The 22,245-nt window shown below is 39.2% G+C and overlaps 1 protein-coding gene across 2 annotated transcripts in view; it reads left to right on the plus strand.

Moving 5' to 3' along the window:
- The window catches only part of clic4.L (chloride intracellular channel 4 L homeolog), a 48,927-nt gene extending 27,466 nt beyond the window's left edge, over nt 1-21,461 (plus strand). The window contains exons 3-7 of one of the 2 annotated variants that reach the window (XM_041581087.1): nt 1,334-1,443; nt 7,631-7,756; nt 8,148-8,254; nt 18,645-18,826; nt 19,864-21,461. In XM_041581087.1, the coding sequence (XP_041437021.1) occupies nt 1,334-1,443; nt 7,631-7,756; nt 8,148-8,254; nt 18,645-18,826; nt 19,864-20,028 (690 nt within the window). In that variant the 3' untranslated portion in view covers nt 20,029-21,461. 2 annotated transcript variants of the gene reach the window in all.
- Nucleotides 21,462-22,245: the final 784 nt, after the last annotated feature.

Below are 22,245 nucleotides of genomic sequence, written 5' to 3' on the forward strand. Positions count from 1 at the left end.
AGACTAGAAGAACTGAACTTTCACTTGAAGCAGTGTGGGTGTTTCTTCACAGTGAGGGCAATGAGGATGTGAAATGCCCTTCTGGATGATGTTGTGATGGCAGATTCTATTAATGCCTTAAAGAGTGGCTTGGATGATTTTTTGAACAAGTATAATATCCATGGCTGTTGTGACCTTAAAGGAACAGTATCATCACAAAATAAACTTTAAGTGGTTTAAAGTCATGAAAATATAATGTACTGGCTTCAGAAGCACTACTATAGTTTATATAAACAAACTGTTGTGTAGCCACGGGGCAACCATTCAAGCATAGTATACATAGTAGATAATAGATGAGCTCTATTGTGTAACCTCTGCCTTTTCTCCTTTTTCAACTTTGAATGCATGTAACGGAAATTATTTAGTGGTAAGGACTGTGGAATATATGTATGTTATATAAATAAAGGGTAATAATAAGAGAACATGCTTTCTAGCATGAGTGTTTGTGTCTGTTCACACACCTATGGTGGAGACATTATATTCTCCTTTTGGCAAAGCTAAAGAGAATGAATGGACACTCTAAGCACTGCCTAGTATGTTCTAAATAATAAAACTAAATTAAATGGACATTATGCCAACTGCTTATACATTTTGAAAACAATCAATCAAGGGATTTTGTTGCAGTGCAAAACACAATTACTTCCATGATTCATGTATCAACATCTTTTATTTATATAGCGATATTGTATATGCTGCATTATACATTTTAGTCTGAAAGTAATTGTTGAAAGGGAAACTACCCCCCAAACAATGTAGGTCTCTATAAAAACAGCTCATAAAACCGCTCATATGTAAATAAACCATTTTCATAATAATATACTTTTCTAGTAGTATGTGCCATTGGGTAATCATAAATAGAAAACTGCCATTTTAAAAAATAAGGGCCGCCTGTGGGATCATACGATTCACTGTGCACACAAACATACCAAACAAACTATACTTGTTAGGTCACATGAGCCAATTAATAGACAGAGTTCTGTGTTTTGCTTCAACACTTCTTCCTGTTACAGTTAGAGTTGTAGTATTTCTGGTCAGGTGATCTCTGAGGCAGCACACAGACCATCACAAAATGGTGGTTCAAGGCAAGAGATATAAAAAAGGACAATATTTACTCAAGTATATATACCAGTTTGGTAAGATTCTTTAATATGCCACTTAATATGATATAAACTATCTGTTGCTTTAGTATTCATTTTGGGGGTAGTTTTCCTTTAACACCCAAGCAAGCATTTAACATTTTTTCTTGATTATTTAATCTTTTTATTTAATCTTATTTAATATTTCTAAATTTCAGGCTGGGAGTGATGGTGAGAGCATTGGCAATTGTCCTTTCTCACAAAGACTGTTCATGATATTGTGGCTAAAAGGTGTTGTATTCAATGTGACAACTGTTGACTTGAAAAGGTAAGCTTTAATCTGAATTATATCTAAAATTTACATGAAATTTTTGGAACCAATAGATCAACTCATTTAATTGGTTTGTTTCTTGTCTGTTATATACTTTTGGTACTAAATTTCTATACAGCATGACATTAAAGGCATAAAGATATGACACGGTTTAGATTTAGAACAGCAGTTACTAAAAAAGTTATGTAAGTGAATGTACTTATAAAAACATTATAACATTAATGTTTTTATATTTAATGGAGATGCAGTTTGAACAGGATTTTTGTTCTTTTTCCCAGCTTTATAGACTTTACGCAAATCCTCATTTAACACACCCACCATTTGCATTTATTTTTTTTATATATATTTTTAAGAAAAAAGATGTACTTAGTATGCTTGTTGCCCATGTCTACTAAAGGTTTCTGGTAGACATTGTATGGAGGTTTTTCCTTATTGGGTATAGCATCTGATCATGATCTTGCTTGGAGGAAAATACTTTGGGCAGAGCCATTCCAGCATAGGATGTAGTTACCTGGATAGTTTGGATGAAAAAACATACAATCTCTTTCACTGTGTCACTTTCCCAAGGAGTATGCAGAAAAGGAATTAAGAAATTACACACCAGAAATCTTGAACTGTTTTTTTGTACTGTTATTAACATATTTGTTATTAATGATGTTGCAATATGTTGCATGTTGTTTGCCCCAACACGGAATGTGGGTTATTAGTTAAAGTTAAGTGATGGAGATCGTGTTTAGTTTTTTCTTAATTATTATTAATCTTAAGGGTGCAGCAAATTAAGGGTTAAAGCAGTACAAATGCATTAAAGCTTGCCTGAATGTTTTGCCAAATAACTGAGATCTCAAGGGAGAATGTATGAATACAATTAACACTACTCTGCATGGATTTCATCTATAGCACCATTCAGCCCAAACACAGAAACGTCTTCTCATTGGTTTGTCCTGCAAGGGTTTCTGGGAGGAACATACTAACGAGAAGAAATAATGAATGCTTGTGGGTTCTTCTTTTTTTGCATTAGGGTGTGATGCACAACCCATTTCTTTAGAAGGGTCTTGCAGGCAACAGTTATAATATTGTTAACACCTTATTTTCAGTTTTCAAAAAATGACATGTTTTTATAACATCTTTATTACTAATTAATCTTGCATGGCTAGTGCTTTCATCATCATCGTCATTTATTTATTTACACTGCGTTTCTAATTTATATTAAACGGGACCCTTGCAATAATTTAAGGATGAAAGGCCTTGCTTACAAGAGCTTACCATTTTGAGGCCCATTCAAAGGTCGAATTTCGAATTTGTGAATTTTTGAAATTTGAATATACTCACAATTCAACTGGGAGGTTATTTAAGAAAAAAATTGAAAGTCTAATATTCGATCAAATGTTTCCGACACGAAAATTTGATTCGCATTCGATTCATACTAATTGAGTTTTTAAAATCTTGAATGTGTGAATTTGGACACTCCAAAATTCGACCCTTGGTAAATCTGCCCCTTAGTGTTTATTATTACAGTTTGGATCTCGGCCTGCAGAGAAACGCAGGACAAGAATCTGCCCCCACTGCTCCTCTTCTGCTGCGCTGTCTGCACCCAGAAACATTACTTCCGCTTGGGCACAGGGAGACACGCAGACGAAATCCACCACATCTGTCTGCTCCCAAGTGGAGTTCATGGTTCTGGGTGCAGAAGAGGAGCAGCGGGGGAGCGGATTCTGATCCCGCGCTTCTCCATAGGCCAAATTCCATATGGCGTGGCCCTAGCCTAAAGGTTGGCCCCTTCAGAACACAAAATCATGCTGAGATATGAAATAGTCGGTTTTATATAGTATCTTTGGTCACATTGCGTGTGTGCTGTAGCGATGGCAACCTTGGGGTGATTTTTGGCATGTCCTTTTACACCCAGACTATACACATTCTCCACCCAAGGCCAGGGTATAAATCTGGGAAAAATACTATTTTGTTAACATGGTTTGAAGATAATCTTAAAGCCAACAATGGTGTCCCAGGCCAAAAGCTGTCATACATTTCCTTATAATAATATGTATCGTCACCTTTAGAATAACTGTTGCATGGTAAAGCACTCTTTGTCTATTCCCTGCTTTGTGGTAGTCTGTGTTTGTATTTTATGGCAGTTGTTTTGCAGGTTTATTTGCAAATATGAAAATTATCTTGTATAAATAGTCTGTGTGTATATTTATAACCAGTTCCCTGCCAAAGTTATAGGACTCCCAGATAGATCCTGCAATTTGACATAGACACAGAAGTAGTTTCTATTTAAAAATATACCAAAGTGTAGGTGTATCACATTTTATGGTGTATCAGTATGGTTTGCCAATCCAGATGTGTCTCCTTGCATATAATTAATGGAAATAGGTTCTCTGAAATAGTTCTGTCTACGAACATCTGCCCCACCCAAGGGAGAATTGATATTGTTATTGGAAGGCTTATAAAATACCCACTTACTCATAAATCCTTTACAAAACGAGATAATTGGTCTTATTTATAGTCTGACCTTTGCATGGAATCCCATTCCTTCATTCACTCTCATCAACTGTCCTGCGTGTTTATCATTGTTTTATTGTGATGTCTTAGGGGAGGTTGTCAGACTTTTGCATACAATTTACCACGTATATAAACATGGAAGTGGAATAAGCATGATACAGAGATTAATATGCCTTTGTTTCACCTGAGAAAGAGTTATAATCCTGAAATGTTGTGCACTGTACTTTTTTCTGCAATAAGTGTGGCTTAAAGCCTTGCACCTTAATAACTTGTGTTGTCCCAAGTTCCTAAATCCTTTGTTTGGTGAAATACTTCTATAGTGACACCGTTGGGACTGGGAGCGCCAGTGAAAAAAGATGGAAGGAAAGTCTGTTTGGAGGTGTGCTTATTGTATTATTTATGGTGTCTTGTCCATCTCTGCCATGGGGGTAAAGGCCTGGTGCCCAGGGCCTACTAAACCAAACAAAAGAAGTGTTTTCTCTAAAGTTATTGTCGCACATTAAATTTTCTCCCTTCGTTTTGGAAAAGACTTAAGGGAAACCAATTCTGAAAATTGCATTAGGATGATCCCAGCAAGTCTAGTTCAGTGGGCCAGAGACCTATACTTGGGGGAGTCTGGTTACTGGAGTACGTCCCAGATATGTTTCATCACTCCACAGAAAACATGAATATATATATATATATATATATATATATATATATATATATATATATATATATATATATATATATATATATATATATATATATATATAGTTTATAAAACAGATCTGAAGCAAACAACAAGCAGCTTGGTGTAAAAACTACATGTTTAAAAAATGTCTGGGCTGTTCTGATATTTACAGGAACATTATTACTTATTGACAAAAAAATGCATAATAATTGTTGGTTGTTCAGACTAGAGATTTTTTGCTGTCTGCGTTTGACTGTTCAGAGGAAAGGAATTTGGGTTATGAGTGTGTTAAGGGCTGCAAAAAAAACAGGATTTGGCATCAGTGATTTCCTGCAGTTGTTCACTGAGTAAAGACGTGCATTTAAATTGCAGAAAATACCTTACTACTTCTGGCATCACCTACAGAATTAACCAACTGCACTCTACACAGCATCCATGGGTGCCATCTTATCTTTCTTCGGTCATCATCTGTAACGGAGCGCTGTATTGGTGTATGCACAGTTAAAGCAGTCTTCCAGTTTGTAGCCAAAGGTGCAGTGCATTGTGGAAGGGAAGGAAGTGGACCCAAAGAACACCTTATCACAAAGATAGATCCAGATCATTTTACATAAACATTTATGCAGTCTCTCTCCAGACATTCTAAATGGTTATGATTTATACACACAGGCCAGCATTCCCTCTAACTTGGGTGCTTGATCATGCACATGCAAATCTTGAGGTGCACTCAACATATTTTAGTGTGTACAAAGATATTTCTCAGCCTGCATTTATAAGCAGGCTGAGAAACCACCCATTGTGCCCTTAGCCTTAAACATTGGCATAGTGACTGTTATGAGAATATTCCTGTGTCCCCAGAGTATCCACACAAGAATACATGTAGTGGCACGCACTGAAATTGCCTCCCATTTGAATAGAAGTCAGGTGATGGGATTTCTTGGTACAGGTGCATGGAGTCAGATAATTTTCCATGTAAGCACTCTCGGAAATACTAATTTGCGTAAAGTCCGAGAGTAAAATTACCCAGAAATTTAAACCTTTGTTCATTTACAATAATAAATAAAAAAAAATAATTTAAAACCTGAGTTCCCATTCGTCATCATTTGCACAGAGGCAGTGTGTACAAGTTTGTATAGGCAAATCCTTATCTGTTCCCTTGTCCTTTAACTAAGGCCATTGTAAGGTGAGCTTGCATGGAAGCTATCACTGTCTGTATTTAAAAAGCTACTCGTATTTTATTTTTGGTATTTACTAAATATAATATTTTACTAAGGCAAAACATTGCAATGTGGTCCCTACCATACTAATTGCCTCTTTTCTACCATATGCAAAAGCACAGTGTATTGTTCACTGCAGCCAGTAAATGCATCGTATCCGTAAAATATTTTCTGTTTTTTGTAATGTATGTAACCTGCTTTGGTGTTTTTATGGAACAAAATCTGGCATCAAATGCCTATGAATATGGTAATATATGACAGCATTAAAAATGAAATTTATTATTTTTACATGTTCATTACAGGATTAGAGATGCACCAAATCCATTATTTGCATATGCAAATTAGGGTAAGAAAAATCACCATTTACTTCTTTGTGTGACAAAAGGTCACATTATTTTAAGGTTACGAATTTAGTTCAGCCAGGCACTTGGATTAATCCCGAATCCTGGTGAAAAAGGCTGAATCCCGACAGAATCCTGGATCCCTAGACAGCGCTGCACAACATTTTCCATGCAGCAGGTTGATTATCAGTGCTAACCTTTTGGAGCTGGCTGGATTATTCTAAAATGGAAATGTCCTGGAACAGAGTCTGTGGACACTTAGCTTGTCTGAATACCACCTTATAATTAACCTTTTAGTATCTTGCCTGCTGATTAGTATCTTGCCTGTTTTTGTGTGTCACTGTGTGGGTGTCTGTAAATATAACTTAGATTGTAAACTCAGTTATAGCGGTGGACTGAAGTGATTTGATTTATAAATCTCGTGTCTCAAAATGAAAGCCCTTTGCAGATGAGTTGTAGGATGGATACGAAAGGATTTTGGACCTATTTTTTGGTATTATTTGAAATGTATGAGATTGTGGAATAGCTGAGCCAATAATGAAAAAGAACTGGCTATTTACTGAATAGAAGTAACCAAAGAGGACTTTTGAGTAGCATTAAACCTTGGGAAGCTTGGGAGTCCAAGATGGAGCAGCAGAGTATGCCATTGTAACTAACTACACCTACTTAAGGGAAATCCTGAGGGATGCATGAACACAGACAAGAAGATGGCATTGGAAATGTATGCATTAAGCAAGGCAAGGCTGAAGATGAACAGCAGATTGGTTATAGGCTGTAGTAGGAACATTATCTATCTTTGATAATACCTATTAAAAATGTCCATTGGCAAAAACAGGTGGAACTCACCTTAGCAGCTCGTGCAACTTGAGCAAAGAGTGAGAGCACCAGATAAATGTAGAGAAGGAGGCACTTCTAAATACATGATGTGTTATTTATAAAACTGATGCTACTGTAGTATGGCACATTTTGAGGTAATAGCCCAGGGGTGCCCAACCTTTTTTACCCATGAGCCACATTCAAATGTAAAAAGATTTGGGGAGCAACACAAGCATGAAAAAGTCCTTGGAGATGCCAAAAAAGGGCTGTGATTGGCTATTTGGTAGCACCTATGCGCACTGGCAGCTTAAAGGGGGCTCTACTTTGCACTATACTTGTTGTTATGCAATTAAAACTTGCCTCTAAGCCAGGAATTCAAAAATAAGCACCTGCTTTGAGCACACTGAGAGCAACATCAAATGGGTTGGAGAGTAACATGTTGCTCATAAGCTACTGGTTGGAGATCACTGTAATAGCCTATGAGTAAGTAGTAGTAGCCTATTACTACAGTAAACTGGTAGTAACTCTGTGGAATTGATCCCCCTAGTGGCAGTTTTTTAGTTCAATGATGTAAGTTCATTGAACTATGATGATATTCAGACAGTTTCATTATGAGTATGTTCCTTTTTTAATTACAGAAAACCAGCTGATTTGCAAAATCTTGCACCGGGAACACACCCTCCATTTATAACCTACAATCATGAAGTGAAAACCGATGTGAATAAGATTGAAGAGTTCCTGGAAGAAGTGCTTTGCCCTCCAAAGTAAGTTGTTTTGTTTTATTCACTCACAGGATCAAGTTGTCTTGCAAGTGGTTGTATTTAAGTGACCTTCCCACATTTTGGCAATTTATTCCACACATTCATCATTTGGCCCTCTAATGTAATTCGGATGCAGCTTACTGTGGCTTTTGCTTAATATATATCTCTTAGCTGTGCTACAGCAATTGTACAAACTGCAGTACATTTCATTAAAGGGGAAAAACCTTTTGTGCTTTTGGTTAAATATTATACATACAGTCAAGAGGCTACTAAAGTGTAGACATAAATCAAATTTAAAAAATGCTCTAAGCTCAGACAAGTGTACAATGTGCCATGTATACTTTACATTCTGAGAAGGTACTAATACAAATATCACATTTAATGCTTCATACAGATATCGCAAGTTAGCAGCAAAGCATCCAGAGTCCAACACTGCCGGCATGGACATATTTGCCAAATTTTCAGCATACATTAAGAATTCTCGACCAGAAAACAATGAAGGTATGTTTATAGTGGCAATAGAAGGTATTGTTGGTTTTCCCCAAAATCAATTCTTGTCCTCCCATAGTGTCACGATTATGGTGCTTCTGGCTGCACATGATTTTACTGGTTACAAAAAGACATACATTCAAATATACGAACAGTTTACAAAAAACGGGGGAAAACGTGGAAAACCAATACATTGCTTCAAATATAGAATTTCCTGGTCCTGGAGGCAAGAAGAAACAAATGGGATAAACCCCCAGGGAAAGTAAATCCCATTCTAAGTCCGAAGTGCTGACTATTTATCAGTGATTTTAGGGGCAACTGGTAAGTGGACAATCCCCCCCTCCCTCAGGAATGCAAGGGGGTGCGGCCTAGCAGGACAAAGATTGAGTTTTTTATGATGTCTGGTCCGTAGGAACTGGACCAAGAATATAATAACCATAACTCCTTACAGGAACACCGTAGAGAAATGATATCATTTGTAGTGGTCACATTTCTTCCTACTGGGTCCATAGATTCCAAATATCAATACTGTGTGACCTGCCCCAGACATTCCCATCTGATAAACCCAGGGCCAAACCTAATCATGTTTGTACTCTTTTGAATGGTAATGTGGCATTTAATCCATAACCACTTTCTTATAGTGTTGGTACAACAGGTATGGATTCTGGGCTGATAAATATGCTTGCGTATATGTTATAGTGCAACCTCCACATCCTTCAGCCTTAATGTGTAAGTCTCTCCGCCTTGAGCTTTCACCCCTCCACATGGAATGACTGTTATCAGCCAGGGCTTGGAGAAGGGCATCACAGGCTGGGACCCCTTTCCACATGGCTGATTCCAGAACTTAAGCTGGCCATAGACGCAAAGATCCGATCGAGGATTCTTACGATTTTAGGGCCGCGTGTGGAGAGTCCCAACATTTTCCGTCCCATGGAGATCGGTCGTTTGGACGATCGGGCAGGTTAAAGATTTCTGCCGGCTGACGATAATATCTCTGCATGTATTGCCGATCTGACAATATCGCTGTGAGCTTCCCAATAGAATTTGTCTGGCATACTTTTGCACGATTGCTGTGACGGGCAGGACATCGGCTAGTTTGTTCTCTTTGCTGCTTTAATGTATCTGAATGGTTAGTGGCAGGTCGGGAAAGGGCACCGACCGATCGTTCGTCTGATATTCTGCTCGTCTATGGCCAGCTTTAGTGAAGAGAGGCCTGTTGCTTATCTGAGTTTGGTGAAGAAGTTTTTTTTCATAATTCCTTGGTCTGTTTTGTTAACTTTTACAGGCCTGTATCATGACACATAGGATGTATTGGAATTTCATCATGTCACCAAATTTACATGTTGGTCAAAGTTGATGTGAGAAAACCTTCATAAATTGTTTGTCATATAGATAATCTTATGAAGAAGCACTTTCATAGGTCGTGTTAAGTCATCAAGAAGCAAAGTGGAAGAAATTTAAAAACAAAACTTTATAAAAAGGCCCATATCAAAGTAGGTTTTAAAAAAGTTAGTCTTTACTATGCAAACGAATCCAGAGGACAAAAACAAACCCACCAGCTTTTCATGTGCTTATTTATCTTCACAGGGATTCAAGCTACTTGTTCATCATGAAGTTCAATAAATAAACATTCACTGTGTGCCTTTACCTATACACGGGCCGATAAAAGCTGCCGACAGACTGAGTCGGCAGCTTATTGGCCCGTGTGTGTGGGCCATCCAACGGGCTTCCCCAATCGATATCTGGCCGAAAGTGTCAGGTTAAAAAATCCCGTTGGATGGCGGCCGCATCTGTGCGTTAACTTGACATTGCCAAACTAGCGGATCTCTACGTCTATGGCCACTTTTAGACACGGAAGTTATCTGGCTTTCCCTTCCATAAGAAATGTAAACCAACCCTCATTGAGTCATTACCCACTCAGCCATTTGATGCCATTAGTATGTAGTACAGCTACAGTTGGACTATAGATTAAAACTGTAACTTTTCCAGGAGTTATTTTGAAAGCTGTAAAAAAAATAATTAGAAAAAATCTTTTTTAGGCTACATGCATATAGGTGCTTATGTCGAGTTTTATTGTCATAGGTGCTTATTAGCACTTGTAATTTGCGTTCAAGGGGTGCTGCATATGTTGAACATGCACCCAGTGCAGGCTTATATTCAGTATGGGGAGAGGAGATCTGGCATTGCGTACACTCTTGCATGTGCGAGTAGTGCATTTGTACTTTGCAAGAAATGTTAGGCACATTGAACACATAATACAAAGTCCAAAAATCATCTCTGTGTGTGTGTCCTTCCAATGTTCCCTCTAATTCCTTCTCAGCTATGTGCACAGTTTTTAAAAACTGTGTGCTCAGGTCAGAATTAATACAAAATTTTATATTTTCACACAAAATTTTTGTGCGCACCACAATTTGTTGTGTGTGCTGTCCTCAAAATGTGTGTGTGCTGTCCTCAAAATGTTTGTGCGCTGGCCTCAAAATGTGTGTGCACATGCACAAGCGAACACCTTACAGGGAAAATAGCTTCCTACTACTGTTTATATCCTGAACTTATCACAGAGCATTGCAGCCTACCCTTTTTGGACTAAAACTTTCTTGGTCATTGGTATTATGGTGTTACTTAACTAACACCAGTCCACATAGCGGTTTGGAATGAGCATCATGGTACATAAATGAGCAGCGTCAAACTGCATAAAGTACTTCTTATTCCTGCGTGGAGAGCTATTTTGCAACCTTGGCAAATAGTGATTTCAACTATTCATGCCTTTGCAGAACTTAATATAATGGCAATACGTGCCCTTAGTCTACCAAATACTTGAAGTTGGGCAGAGGCTCCTTCATTCTCTGAAAAGCAAGGAGTGTAAATTTGCCTTTTCTTAAAAAAAACTAAATGCTGAGAGAGATATTAGAGTTGGGACCTAATCCAGAAATCCATTCAGGATTCTAACAAATCTCAACACTTTTTGTGGGATTCAGATATATTTATAGAAGTCCTTAGGGGTGGACTTGTTTGTGCATAATAATGTTGTACTAATGTCAAAATACAATGTATTTTCTCGCCCTGGTTGCCTTGACAACAGTGGCTGCTTGGGACCCAGGGGAGATGTCATGACACCAAGTCATGTGATCGGTAAACTGTGGAGCGTATGTTTTGAATTTTGTAACTTTATTGATACTGATTTGGTTAAGCATCTTGACAAAGGTTTTTTAGACAGGAAACCAAAACTTGTATGTTTTCTATTTGAAAATGTAATAAAAAGTAAGAGACAGTCGGAGTGGGCACATTTACATTTTCTATGGTTTTAAGTTATTTGTATATGTATTGCTATTGAAAGCAGTGTTGTCTGTTCCTTTCTAGTCTCTGCCCTGATGGCTCAGACTGTTGATACAATGTAAGACAAGGCAGCTGATTAACAGATCTGACTTTGCTGGGGAACCAAGACTTTTGCAACATTGTTTAAAATGTAACAACCAGGAGTTAAGCAAATGCTGCTTTCAATAGCAATTGTTTTTACAAATAACTTTAAAAGCACTTAAAGTTTTAATAAATGTATATTAGAAGGTTGCTTGGAGTGAACTGATAAGAAACAGGCGATTCAGAACTATGTAAACATGATACCAGCCAGCGGCATGCCTGGTGTAATAAATAGCATGGAGGAGTAAAGCACTCTGAGGCACTAGTCTCTTGTAATGGATGGAATGCATAGCTGTGTTCAACAATTAACTATCTAGCGTTTCAGCAGAGCCTTCGCAAGACACAGCATGGATTCTGCCATGCAAATCTGACCATACACGGACAGGTTTAAACTGCCAATTCAGGCCCTTCATATTTAGTCTACAGCTTCTCTGCCCTTGTATACTCCCTTATTGATGGCCTCTATGATGGCTATCTGGCCAAAAAGTGGTCACTGGCTTGAAAATCCCATTGGGCAAGGACTGCATCATTATTTTAATACTGTCCTCTCCCTAGGGTGTGCATAGGCCTCTCTGGCCTACATGGTGGAGGGCTGCTAATGGAAGCCAGTGTTAACCACTCCCTGTTTTTAAACCACACCCACTTTAAACCACACCTTTATTACCACAGGACCATGTCCACATTAATGGTGGTAGCATACCAAAAAAACAAATGGTTGGTGCTTACTGCAGGGATATCACTTTTTACTCATATGTGAAACAAGTAATATTAAGACATATGCTTAAATCCATATGCCTCCTTCGCCCCCCCCAGCACATGATGAAAACGCCTTAGAGTCCACTAACAAAATTTTTTTAATGCTAATAACCCCCCAGAACAAACCCCTACCAGGCTTATGTTTCACAAGCAGAGCAGGGCACACATTGCACCTACAGGGAGCATAGGGAAGGCTGAATATGACCCGCACAGAGAAGGCAGAACAGAGCAGGATACATGGAAACTTATCGGGACCACTCTAAGATGTACTACATGCAGTGACACAATGCTGGTGCCCCTTCATTTGAGGTGTAAACATCTGAACAATACGTGTGAACAATACAGGGGATTACAGTCTGAATATGAAACAATGCAGGGGACAGTTCATTTCAGTACTGATACCTTTTAAATCTTAAAGTGGCCATACATGGAGAGATCCGCTCGTTTGGCGATGTCGCCATCGCCAAACAAGCGGATCTCCCTCCGATATGCCCAGCTTGAGGTGGGCAATATCGGGCTGATCCGATCGTGGGCCCTAGGGCCCAACGATCGGATCCTAACGATGCCCAAACGGGCGGTCGGATCGCGGGACCGCATCAACGAATCGATGCGGCCACGATCCGACGGGATTTTCTGTCCCATCCGATCGAGATCTGGCCGACTTTCGGCCAGATCTCGATCGGTGAAGCCCGTCGGGGGGCCCCATACACGGGCCAATAAGCTGCTGACACGGTCTGTCGGCAGCTTTTATCGGCTCGTGTATGGCCACCTTTACACATACCAGACACAACAGACAACGGCAATGTAAGTGAGTTGTTCCTATGGTGGTAAAGTACTGTATGTTCTGCTTCTGGGATTCACAGTCAGTGCTGTCACATTGCATCTGTAACTACTAAGCACTCCAGAAAAGTCCACCTGTGTTAAATGAATTGGTACAAATACAAAGAGCAATAAATGAAGTGGTATAGAAAAAAGGGTGTGAATATCGGATGTCATTGTTTTTACCTAAGTGGCTATTTCTGATTTGTCCTACCATACCTCTGTCTATTTTGTCCTATTTGTGTCCTGTTCTGTCCTGTTGACATGATATAGTTTGCCAAACAGTACAAGCTTCATTTTCAGGGCTGGATTTACATAGTGGGCGCCCCTAGGCCCACTGCCATTCGTTGCCCCGTCCTCTCCCCTTTATTCGTGTACATTTTCATCAACGGGACCGGAGCAATGGGGATTGGCACACAGAAAATTTAAAAAACTATTTTTTCTCCTGCGCATCCCCAGTTTTGAATTGTGGGCGTGGTTGGGCATCTTATCGCCCCCTAAAATCCTGCCGCCCTAGGCCCGGGCCTTGGTAACCTTTCCACAAATCGAGGTCTGTCCATTTTTACTCTGTGTACGTTAGTTATGTACAGCAGATATAAGCATTGGAATTTACCAGGAGGCAAGGGTATGACTTTTTTCCTTTTACATCCCCTTACTGATTGTAACATTTCTAGTATGACATTTCCATTACCAATGCATGTGGCTATGCCAGTTGTTTATTTAATTGATCTCTCTTTATCTAGCACAGGCATAGGTAACTTTGTGACTATTCTTTTTATAGCAGGTATGTGGTGCTGTATGCATACTAAAAAAATTATTTATATATATATATATATATATATATATATATATATATATATATATATATATATATATATATATATATATATATATATATATATATATATATATATATATATATATATATATATATATATATATATATATATCTGCATACCATACCTGCTCACTCAAAAGGAAGGACATACAAATCTCCATATTGGTGTTCTGTGTTTATCACAACACTTTTCAAAGTAAGATGCAGAAAGAAAAACTTCATGCAAAACACAATGACATTTAAGCAATTATGACATAACATGCGATACAGTTTAGGCATGCCTGTCCTATCTCAGCTCAGCTTCTTTATACTAGTACCAAATCATTTCTGTTAGTATCTGGCATTTTTATTGTCTGTTCCACAATGAGCTAGAACAGTGATCCCCAACCAGTAGCTCGTGAGCAACATGTTGCTCTCCAACCCCTTGGATGTTGCTCCCAGTAACCTCAAAGCAGGGGCTTATTTTTGAATTCCAGGCTTGGAGGCAAGTTTTGGTTGCATAAAACCAGCTGTACTGCCAAACCAAGCCTCAATATAGGTTGACAATACACATGGGGCTACCAAATGGCCTATCACAGCACTTACTTGGCACCCCAAGAACATTTTTCATGCTAGTGTTGCTCCCCAACTCCTTTTAATTCTGAATGTTGCTCACAGGTTCAAAAGGTTGGGGATCCCTGAGCTAGAATGTTCTTATCAATCTAGTGTCAGAGATTTAATCGCCTCTTCTTGGTGCGACAATCTCCCCAAACTGCCTTCCGCCTGCTATAATGAGAAAATGCCAGCGCAATGGCACTTGCGGCGTTTCGATTTCCGAAGTCGCCAGAAGTTGCCTCACGAGAAAACTTCGGACGACTTCAGAAATCGAAGCACCGCGAGAGCAATGCTGCAGGCAATTTTTCATTTTAGCAGGGGGAAGGCAGTCCGTGTGCCCCTGCCCTAATAAGTGTGTCCCAACCAAGATGCCAATAAATCTTTCTAAATCAAAAAGATTAAGATTGCAGGTGACTTTATCTAGAACTTTTATTTGTGGTAGTCCTTGATGGAATTGTGTTGTGCATCTTTTGTACAGCACTGCCCTCTAATGTTTGCAGGAATTATTTCTCCTTCTTTACAGTGATTATTCATGCATACCTCCCAACATTTTGGAAGTAAAAAGAGGGACAAAAAAAATTTTTCCGCACGTAGCGCAGCAATTTTTTTGACCACACCCATTTCTGTGGCCACACCTCCTAATTACCATGTTTGTTTTACAAAATTTGGCAGGTTATGAAAGTTTGAAAATATTTCCTGGCAAAAGCACAGCTGTGAATCTAATAAGGCTGTACACGAACTTGTCCACGAATCATGACAACAAAGGACATAGACTATTAGTGGCACTGGACATTGCTAAAGCCTTCGACACAGTCGAATGGGCATACCTGTGGCAGGTGATGGGCAGAATGGGGATTGGTCCGAAATTCCTAGCTTTTACCCGGCTGCTATATGCGAAGCCTTCCGCGCTGGTAACTGTCAACGGTATATCCTGCCCTCACTTTGCTCTCACGCGGGGAACACGACAAGGCTGCCCCCTATCCCCACTCTTATTTGCTATAGCAATCGAACCTCTGGCGGCCGTTATAAGGCGTGATCCAGAAATAGTTGGTTGGAAACTTGGGCCTATCCAGGAGAAAATTCAAATGTACGCGGATGACTCCCTTGTCTACCTGGCGGATAGCGGCAAATCATTGGAACGACTGACGGAGGTTCTTACCACTTTCGGTAATTTTTCGGGCCTAAAGGTCAATCTATCCAAATCTAGTGTGCTTCCAGTGGATTCCGGACCTGAAGCAAATGCTCCTCTTACCCCTGCTTTGACTGTGGTCTCAAAGTTTAAATACCTGGGGATAGAAGTTTCACTACCAACGTCTTCATATTGGGACCTGAACGTGTTCCCATTACTGGGCCAGGTGGAGTCCAAATTTAAGCAATGGGCCTCACTTCCACTTACTCCGCAAGGCAGAATAAGTTTGATAAAAATTACCATTCTCCCTAAGATCCTATATGTATTATCACACTCTCCTATAGCCATCCCTTCAAGTTATTTTCGTGCTTTGGATAAGCTAACGGGACCCTTCATATGGGGAGCAGGACGACCCCGATTAAGACTTGGAATCCTAAAGAGATCAGCTTTGCATGGGGGTGCGGCTTTACCGGACTTTGAGCTTTACTTTTTAGCTACCCAACTTGCTCACATCAAACCTTGGGTCACTGCGGACCCACGCTGCCTATCTGTAACTCTTTTGGAGTTGACCAGGAAACCAAGGATACCTACTATGCTAGGTACCACACAGGCAGTGCTGCCTGCGAAGAACACCCCTTCATTCAACTAGGTCAGAAAATGTGGATACGCGCCCTATCTTTGTGCCTTACCCAAACGAAGCACCCTGACACCCCTATATGGAACAACCATCTACTCAAAGAGTTCCAAAACATAGAATCCGCAGGGCCATGGTCTAGCAAAGGAATAACAACCATTAATCACATTATCTCTGATAAATCACTCAAGCCGTTTGTGGTACTTCAACAGGAGTTCGGAATTTCAGAATCTTCCTGGTTACTGTATGAGCAGGTCAAACATGCATTCCTTGCTGACCCCTTTAAGTTGGGTAAACCCCCCTTTTGTAGAATATTAGAGCTGCAAGATAACCAACACTTAATTTCCAACTTATATGATGTGCTGAGATTTTGTAAACATGATAGACTTAGTCCCAATCTACTTGCAATCTGGCAGGAAGATATTCCCACGTTGACAGCCGAGGAATGGCAGGATGCTCTAGAAGCCCCTAGATTTGTCTCGCCAAATGCTGATCATAAAATGATTCAGAGATACATAATTCATAGAGCATACTTCACACCGGTGCGGCTGAACAGAATAAATCCACAACTTTCCCCAACTTGCACCCGCTGCAAGGTGAATACCGGCACTTTTATACACATGCTGTGGGAATGCCCCAACCTGAATCTTTATTGGCGTGAAGTGTTCCGTACTATTTCAAATGCAGTTTCGGTGGAAATACGACCCACCCCAGAACTGGCTACACTTAACATAGGCGAAGGCTTCCAATTTAACAGGTATCAATTGACTACGATCAGGCAAAGTCTTTTCCAGGCCCGTAGACATATAACGATGAGATGGAAAAGTCCAGAGGCCCCGACTCACAAAAGTTGGTTGGAACAAATGAAGCTCTACATTGATAGGATGCAATATTTGTTCACTAAAAGAGCCTCCTCTGGAAAATTTGACTTAATATGGGGAAACTGGCCCTCTTCCTAGTAGTTTTGTAGACATATAATGGCTCTTTACCCTTTAAAGCCCCCCCTATAAGAGGTTATGTATCACAGACTCCCATTCTAGATGATTGATGATGGCCTATTTTGTTGTATCTGTTTCACAAGCTGTATGTATGATGATGTGAATATGACATGCGACGGATACCAGGCTAATTTGGTTTCGCAAACTGAATGTACCTTGCATAATGTTTAATACCATGAATACAATGCGGGTATGTTCAACTGTATGTCATGTTTTATCTTTACAATAAAGGTTATGATGTTAAAAAAAAAAAGTTTGAAAATATTTCTCCTTATCTAAACTGTGTTTTTGTGTCTCAAAATTGTTACAAAGTATCTTATTTGCACCTGTTAGCTATTCTGGGCTCTCTGCTAAAAGCCAATTGAGAAACTTTGTTTCTTTTTCTGGCTGTTCAGTGCAGAGAAAAGAGGGACTTTCCAGTACAAATGAGGGACTGCGGGTTGAGCTGTCAAAAGAGGGACTGTCCCTCCGAAAAAGGGACAGTTGGGAGGTATGTTCATGGCAATCCCTCCCAATCCCTTCTAAGAGTAAACTGTACATTTCCTGCTGGTAACCAGCATACATATTCAATTTAATATACATAATAACCCCAATCTCAATATTTGTTTGTCTGGATAACTTTATTTTATCCTATTTTTTCTTTAATTCTTTCACCAATTTACTTAATTATTATTGAATTGGTATTGTTTAATGCTGAAACTGCTTACAGTTAGTTTTAGGAATCTAGGGGTGTTAAGCTTATTTTAGTATTAATCTTTGTAATTATTGTGTTGTCATGGGGATGTCTATGGCTGGTATTTTGGGAAACAAAATCATATATTTGTTTACTAGGTGAAACAAGGTGACCATTCAGTGTATTGCCAGCTGTTCTCTGCATATTGGGTTGAGTAGAGATTGTATTTATATGATCTGCATACAACTGCCTTCTGTGTGTTTCTTATGCAGTTATTACGTTTTTCCTCAACAAACATGCAATAAACATTTTTAAATGAAAAGAATTACAATTTCTCACATTTACAAAAAATACCTCTGTTTGAAGTTAATTTCAGTCGATGGCCACATACAATGTGCATGTCTCTATTATTATACCTGTGTGTGTCATCTCCACCTCTTGTTTGCCCAGCCAGAAGTTGTTGAGTGACCTCTTGTGTCCTGTACTTTTATTATGTGTAACTCATACATGAGTGAAACATGGGTTTATGTGTCCTCTTATCTGGCAGCACTTGAGAGAGGCCTTCTGAAAACCCTGCAGAAGCTTGATGACTACCTGAATTCCCCTCTGCCTGATGAGATTGATGAGAACAGCTTGGATGATATCACACAATCTAACCGCAAGTTCTTGGATGGGGAGGAGATGACTTTAGCTGACTGCAACTTACTGCCTAAACTTCATATCATCAAGGTAAACTAAGCTCAGCAATTTAAACATGACTAAGCACTTTGTATCAGTGAATGGAAAAGTATACCCCCACTTTTTGGCATTAGTTTGTTCATTTGGGTTGATGTAATAAAGGTGAATGAGCAGTATATGAACTTCCAGACACGTTTTTTCCTTCTACATGGATTTTCTATTCCATTAGTGAAATCTGTTGACTATGATTGTCTGGGTAGAAAAAAAAAATAGTGGAAGGAGAACCAGCACTCTCGATAAATCCAATTACTCGTGCCTGGGTGCAGTCGACATTTTAAATAGATACTTCACACTACTATCATATATAGAGTTCAGCCGTACAGCTTTCAATAGGTCTAAGAGATTTACTGGAATTGCGAGGAGATCTGTGGAAAGACCCACTCCCAGTTGTAAGGGTGTATTAAATGGTGATGTACCATTACGATGAAGTTTATTAGTCATTTAATGAGTAAAGTTTAAAATCCCCTCGCAATTAAAAGGTACTCGCTTATCAGAGCCGTTGGTTCAGCCTCTCGAGATTTAGTACTATTATGAGCCACTGAACATATGTAATTACCAGACCGTACTGGAGGGCCTCTGGGGCCAACGGAACTGGTTCGCCCACGTGGTGCTGGAACCTTGATGGGACAAAAGGGACACTGACCAACTAAGGGACAAGGGTGTTTTTATTTCCTTTAGATTCTACGGTTTAGTTAACAGGGTCCTCTTTACCTCCTGTATCAATTAATATGTATATGTAATCAGTATGTTTGATATATACACCTACATTACTGCTGCAAAATACATTGGAGCTTTATAAGTGTGTGTGAATAATATACATATATTTTACGTGGTTGAAAACATGGTGACTAATTTATTTATCAGTATAATTATTATCAAACTGACTGACATGTTTGCTCTTATAAGTGTATGTAACTTTTCTAACCTGGCTACATCACTGGTTAGTCACTTGCATGACAGTCCATAATATATGCTTCATTAGTAGAGTTTCATTTATCCTCCATAACCAAATCTTTGTATTTTGCCAGGTGGTGACCAAAAAATACCGGGGATTTGAAATCCCCAAATCTATGACTGGGATCTGGCGATACCTGAGCAATGCATACAGCAAGGATGAGTTCACCAACACGTGCCCAGGAGACCGGGAGATTGAAATGGCTTACGCCGATGTAGCCAAGAGGCTTGCCAAGTGAACTGTATATGAAGTCCACATTGAGGCCTTAATTTTTTTTAAATGTTTTTTTTCACGAACATTGTTCTTTTCTGAAGACACTTGGAGAAAAATAACCTTTTTTTAAAATGTTTATTATGTATTATAAAAAATAACTTCATCCCGTTCCAAAAACAATCACTGTTAAAGGAATTTCTTTGGTAAAAAAATTTGGCCTGACAAAATATTTATTGAATTGAAATAGTTATCAGTGTAAAGTGTACAACCCCTTTCTGTTTGGGGTAATGTTAAACAGCTCTTACCCTTATAATTCAGTTTCGTTATTTCAAATTTACCTTTAAAATTATGGAACACCACCTCTGAAGCGCTACCAGTAAAATGCCACGCAAACCTGTAAAGTAAAAGAACAAAAATGAGTCCAACCAACATTAGCCTGCTCAATAAGTCTGAAGACCTTTTCATTGGTGAATGAAGGGTTAATACTGTTTGTATATGGTTTGGATTGGTGCTGAAATTTACCTTGTCCATGGCCACTGTTAGGTCCAACATTGACCCTGGCATTTCAAGTACACAGAGGCCCAAACAGCCCCCCTCAGACCTAATTAATTGTTACTGTCTATGCCAATTTACAGCAGCCCCTCTGGCATAATACAGATTCTGTAGATTGGGTTTGGGTTGGCCCACCGGTCCCTGGCAGCAAGTGAGGTATCCAAAAGACAGTTATGGTGAGATTTGGGGGTGAATATGTATTCATATACTCATTTTGTTTGGGGGTGGGAAATATCTATTTTTTTATATTTGATAGGAGGGCATTTCATTTACCCTGCCTATAAATCTAATGTATGATTCTGCAGCTAGAATCCATTGCCAAATTATACCTACCAGCTCTCAGGAGCTTCAGTAACAGCTCAAGGATCATTGTATAATGGCCTCCACTGAGTCATTTCCAAGTCCCAAGTAACATTTTTTTTGCTAGTATTGAACCCCAAATAAATAAAGTTCAATAAATTAGTGAAGCTAACATGTTTTGGTTAATTAAACAACAATCAGGCCTTCCCATGTAGAAGAAAATAAAATCCCCACTTAGCAATCCAGGCAAGCAGATCATTGCTGAAATATACAGTCATGCTGCAGAAATGACTCTCTAGATCAGCCTGTTAGGTTGTATTACTGGCAGTGGCAGAACCAGCATTACTTCCTCCTCATTTATTAATAATACACACATTTCTTGCCATTTAGCATCCCTGTTAAATAGTATAAGATATAAATCTTACTGAATTATATCTATACAGCATGTACTATATACAGTATGCTATTATTTTTGCTAATTCTTGAAAAACTTTTTCCTTATTGCTGTAAGACGGAGGCAATAATCTTGGTTTAACAAACCGCTTTTTTATCATTATTTTCCTCCTTTTATGTACTGTATATTAATTAAAGAAGATTTATTTCAGAGTTGTGTGTGAAATAAATAAACATTCTTCTTTTATTATTTAGTATCCAAGTGAAGGCTGAGTAGTAAAAGCCTCATGATATGGCAACTAAAGGCAGATCTAAAATGTACCGTGTGGCTTCTGTTTTATTGTGAGTATTGGTTTTACATCATTCTGGGCTATCATAGTGAGTAATGGAGTGATCCAGCCATCATTTCACTCCTATGCAACTCAAGCAAATGTACAGACACATAAGAGAATCTTTCTACGAATACTCCAATACTCCACTGGCTTGGTTTGTTTTTATTATAAAACCAGGGGACCTAAAGGGGGTAGACTAAAGTTATAAAACTGCTCCAGTTTTATAACTTTTATGTGTCCCTGTTATTGCACATGGGTTTAACTAACTGAGAAATTTGGTGTTTCCCAATTAACTGCATCAGTATTTGTTTGCTTTTAGTGTAAGCAATAAAGTTACATTTTCCATGGCAATACTTATAACCACCATAGACAGGGCCACTTGCAACCCTCAGCACCCCAACGCTCACACACTACCACCCTAACCTCCATTTGCACCCCTACTGCCTCACCTGTTCCCTGCTGCTGGGCGGGAGGGGAATTCAAATTCTATAGCCCAGTCCCCAGTTAACGTGCGGCTAGTGGGCTGCATACTGCCCCCAGGTTTTTGCCATCCTATGCCCTGTCCTTTGCGGCCTGCCCTCAGATCTGGGCTTGACCATACAGTTCTTACCTTGCATAGAAAATAAAGTTCATTAATCCAGTTTTCTCCTGGTGCAAACGACTCA

The sequence above is a fragment of the Xenopus laevis genome, chromosome 2L, assembly GCF_017654675.1.
Source record: "Xenopus laevis strain J_2021 chromosome 2L, Xenopus_laevis_v10.1, whole genome shotgun sequence".
NCBI classification, from domain to species: Eukaryota; Metazoa; Chordata; class Amphibia; order Anura; family Pipidae; genus Xenopus; species Xenopus laevis.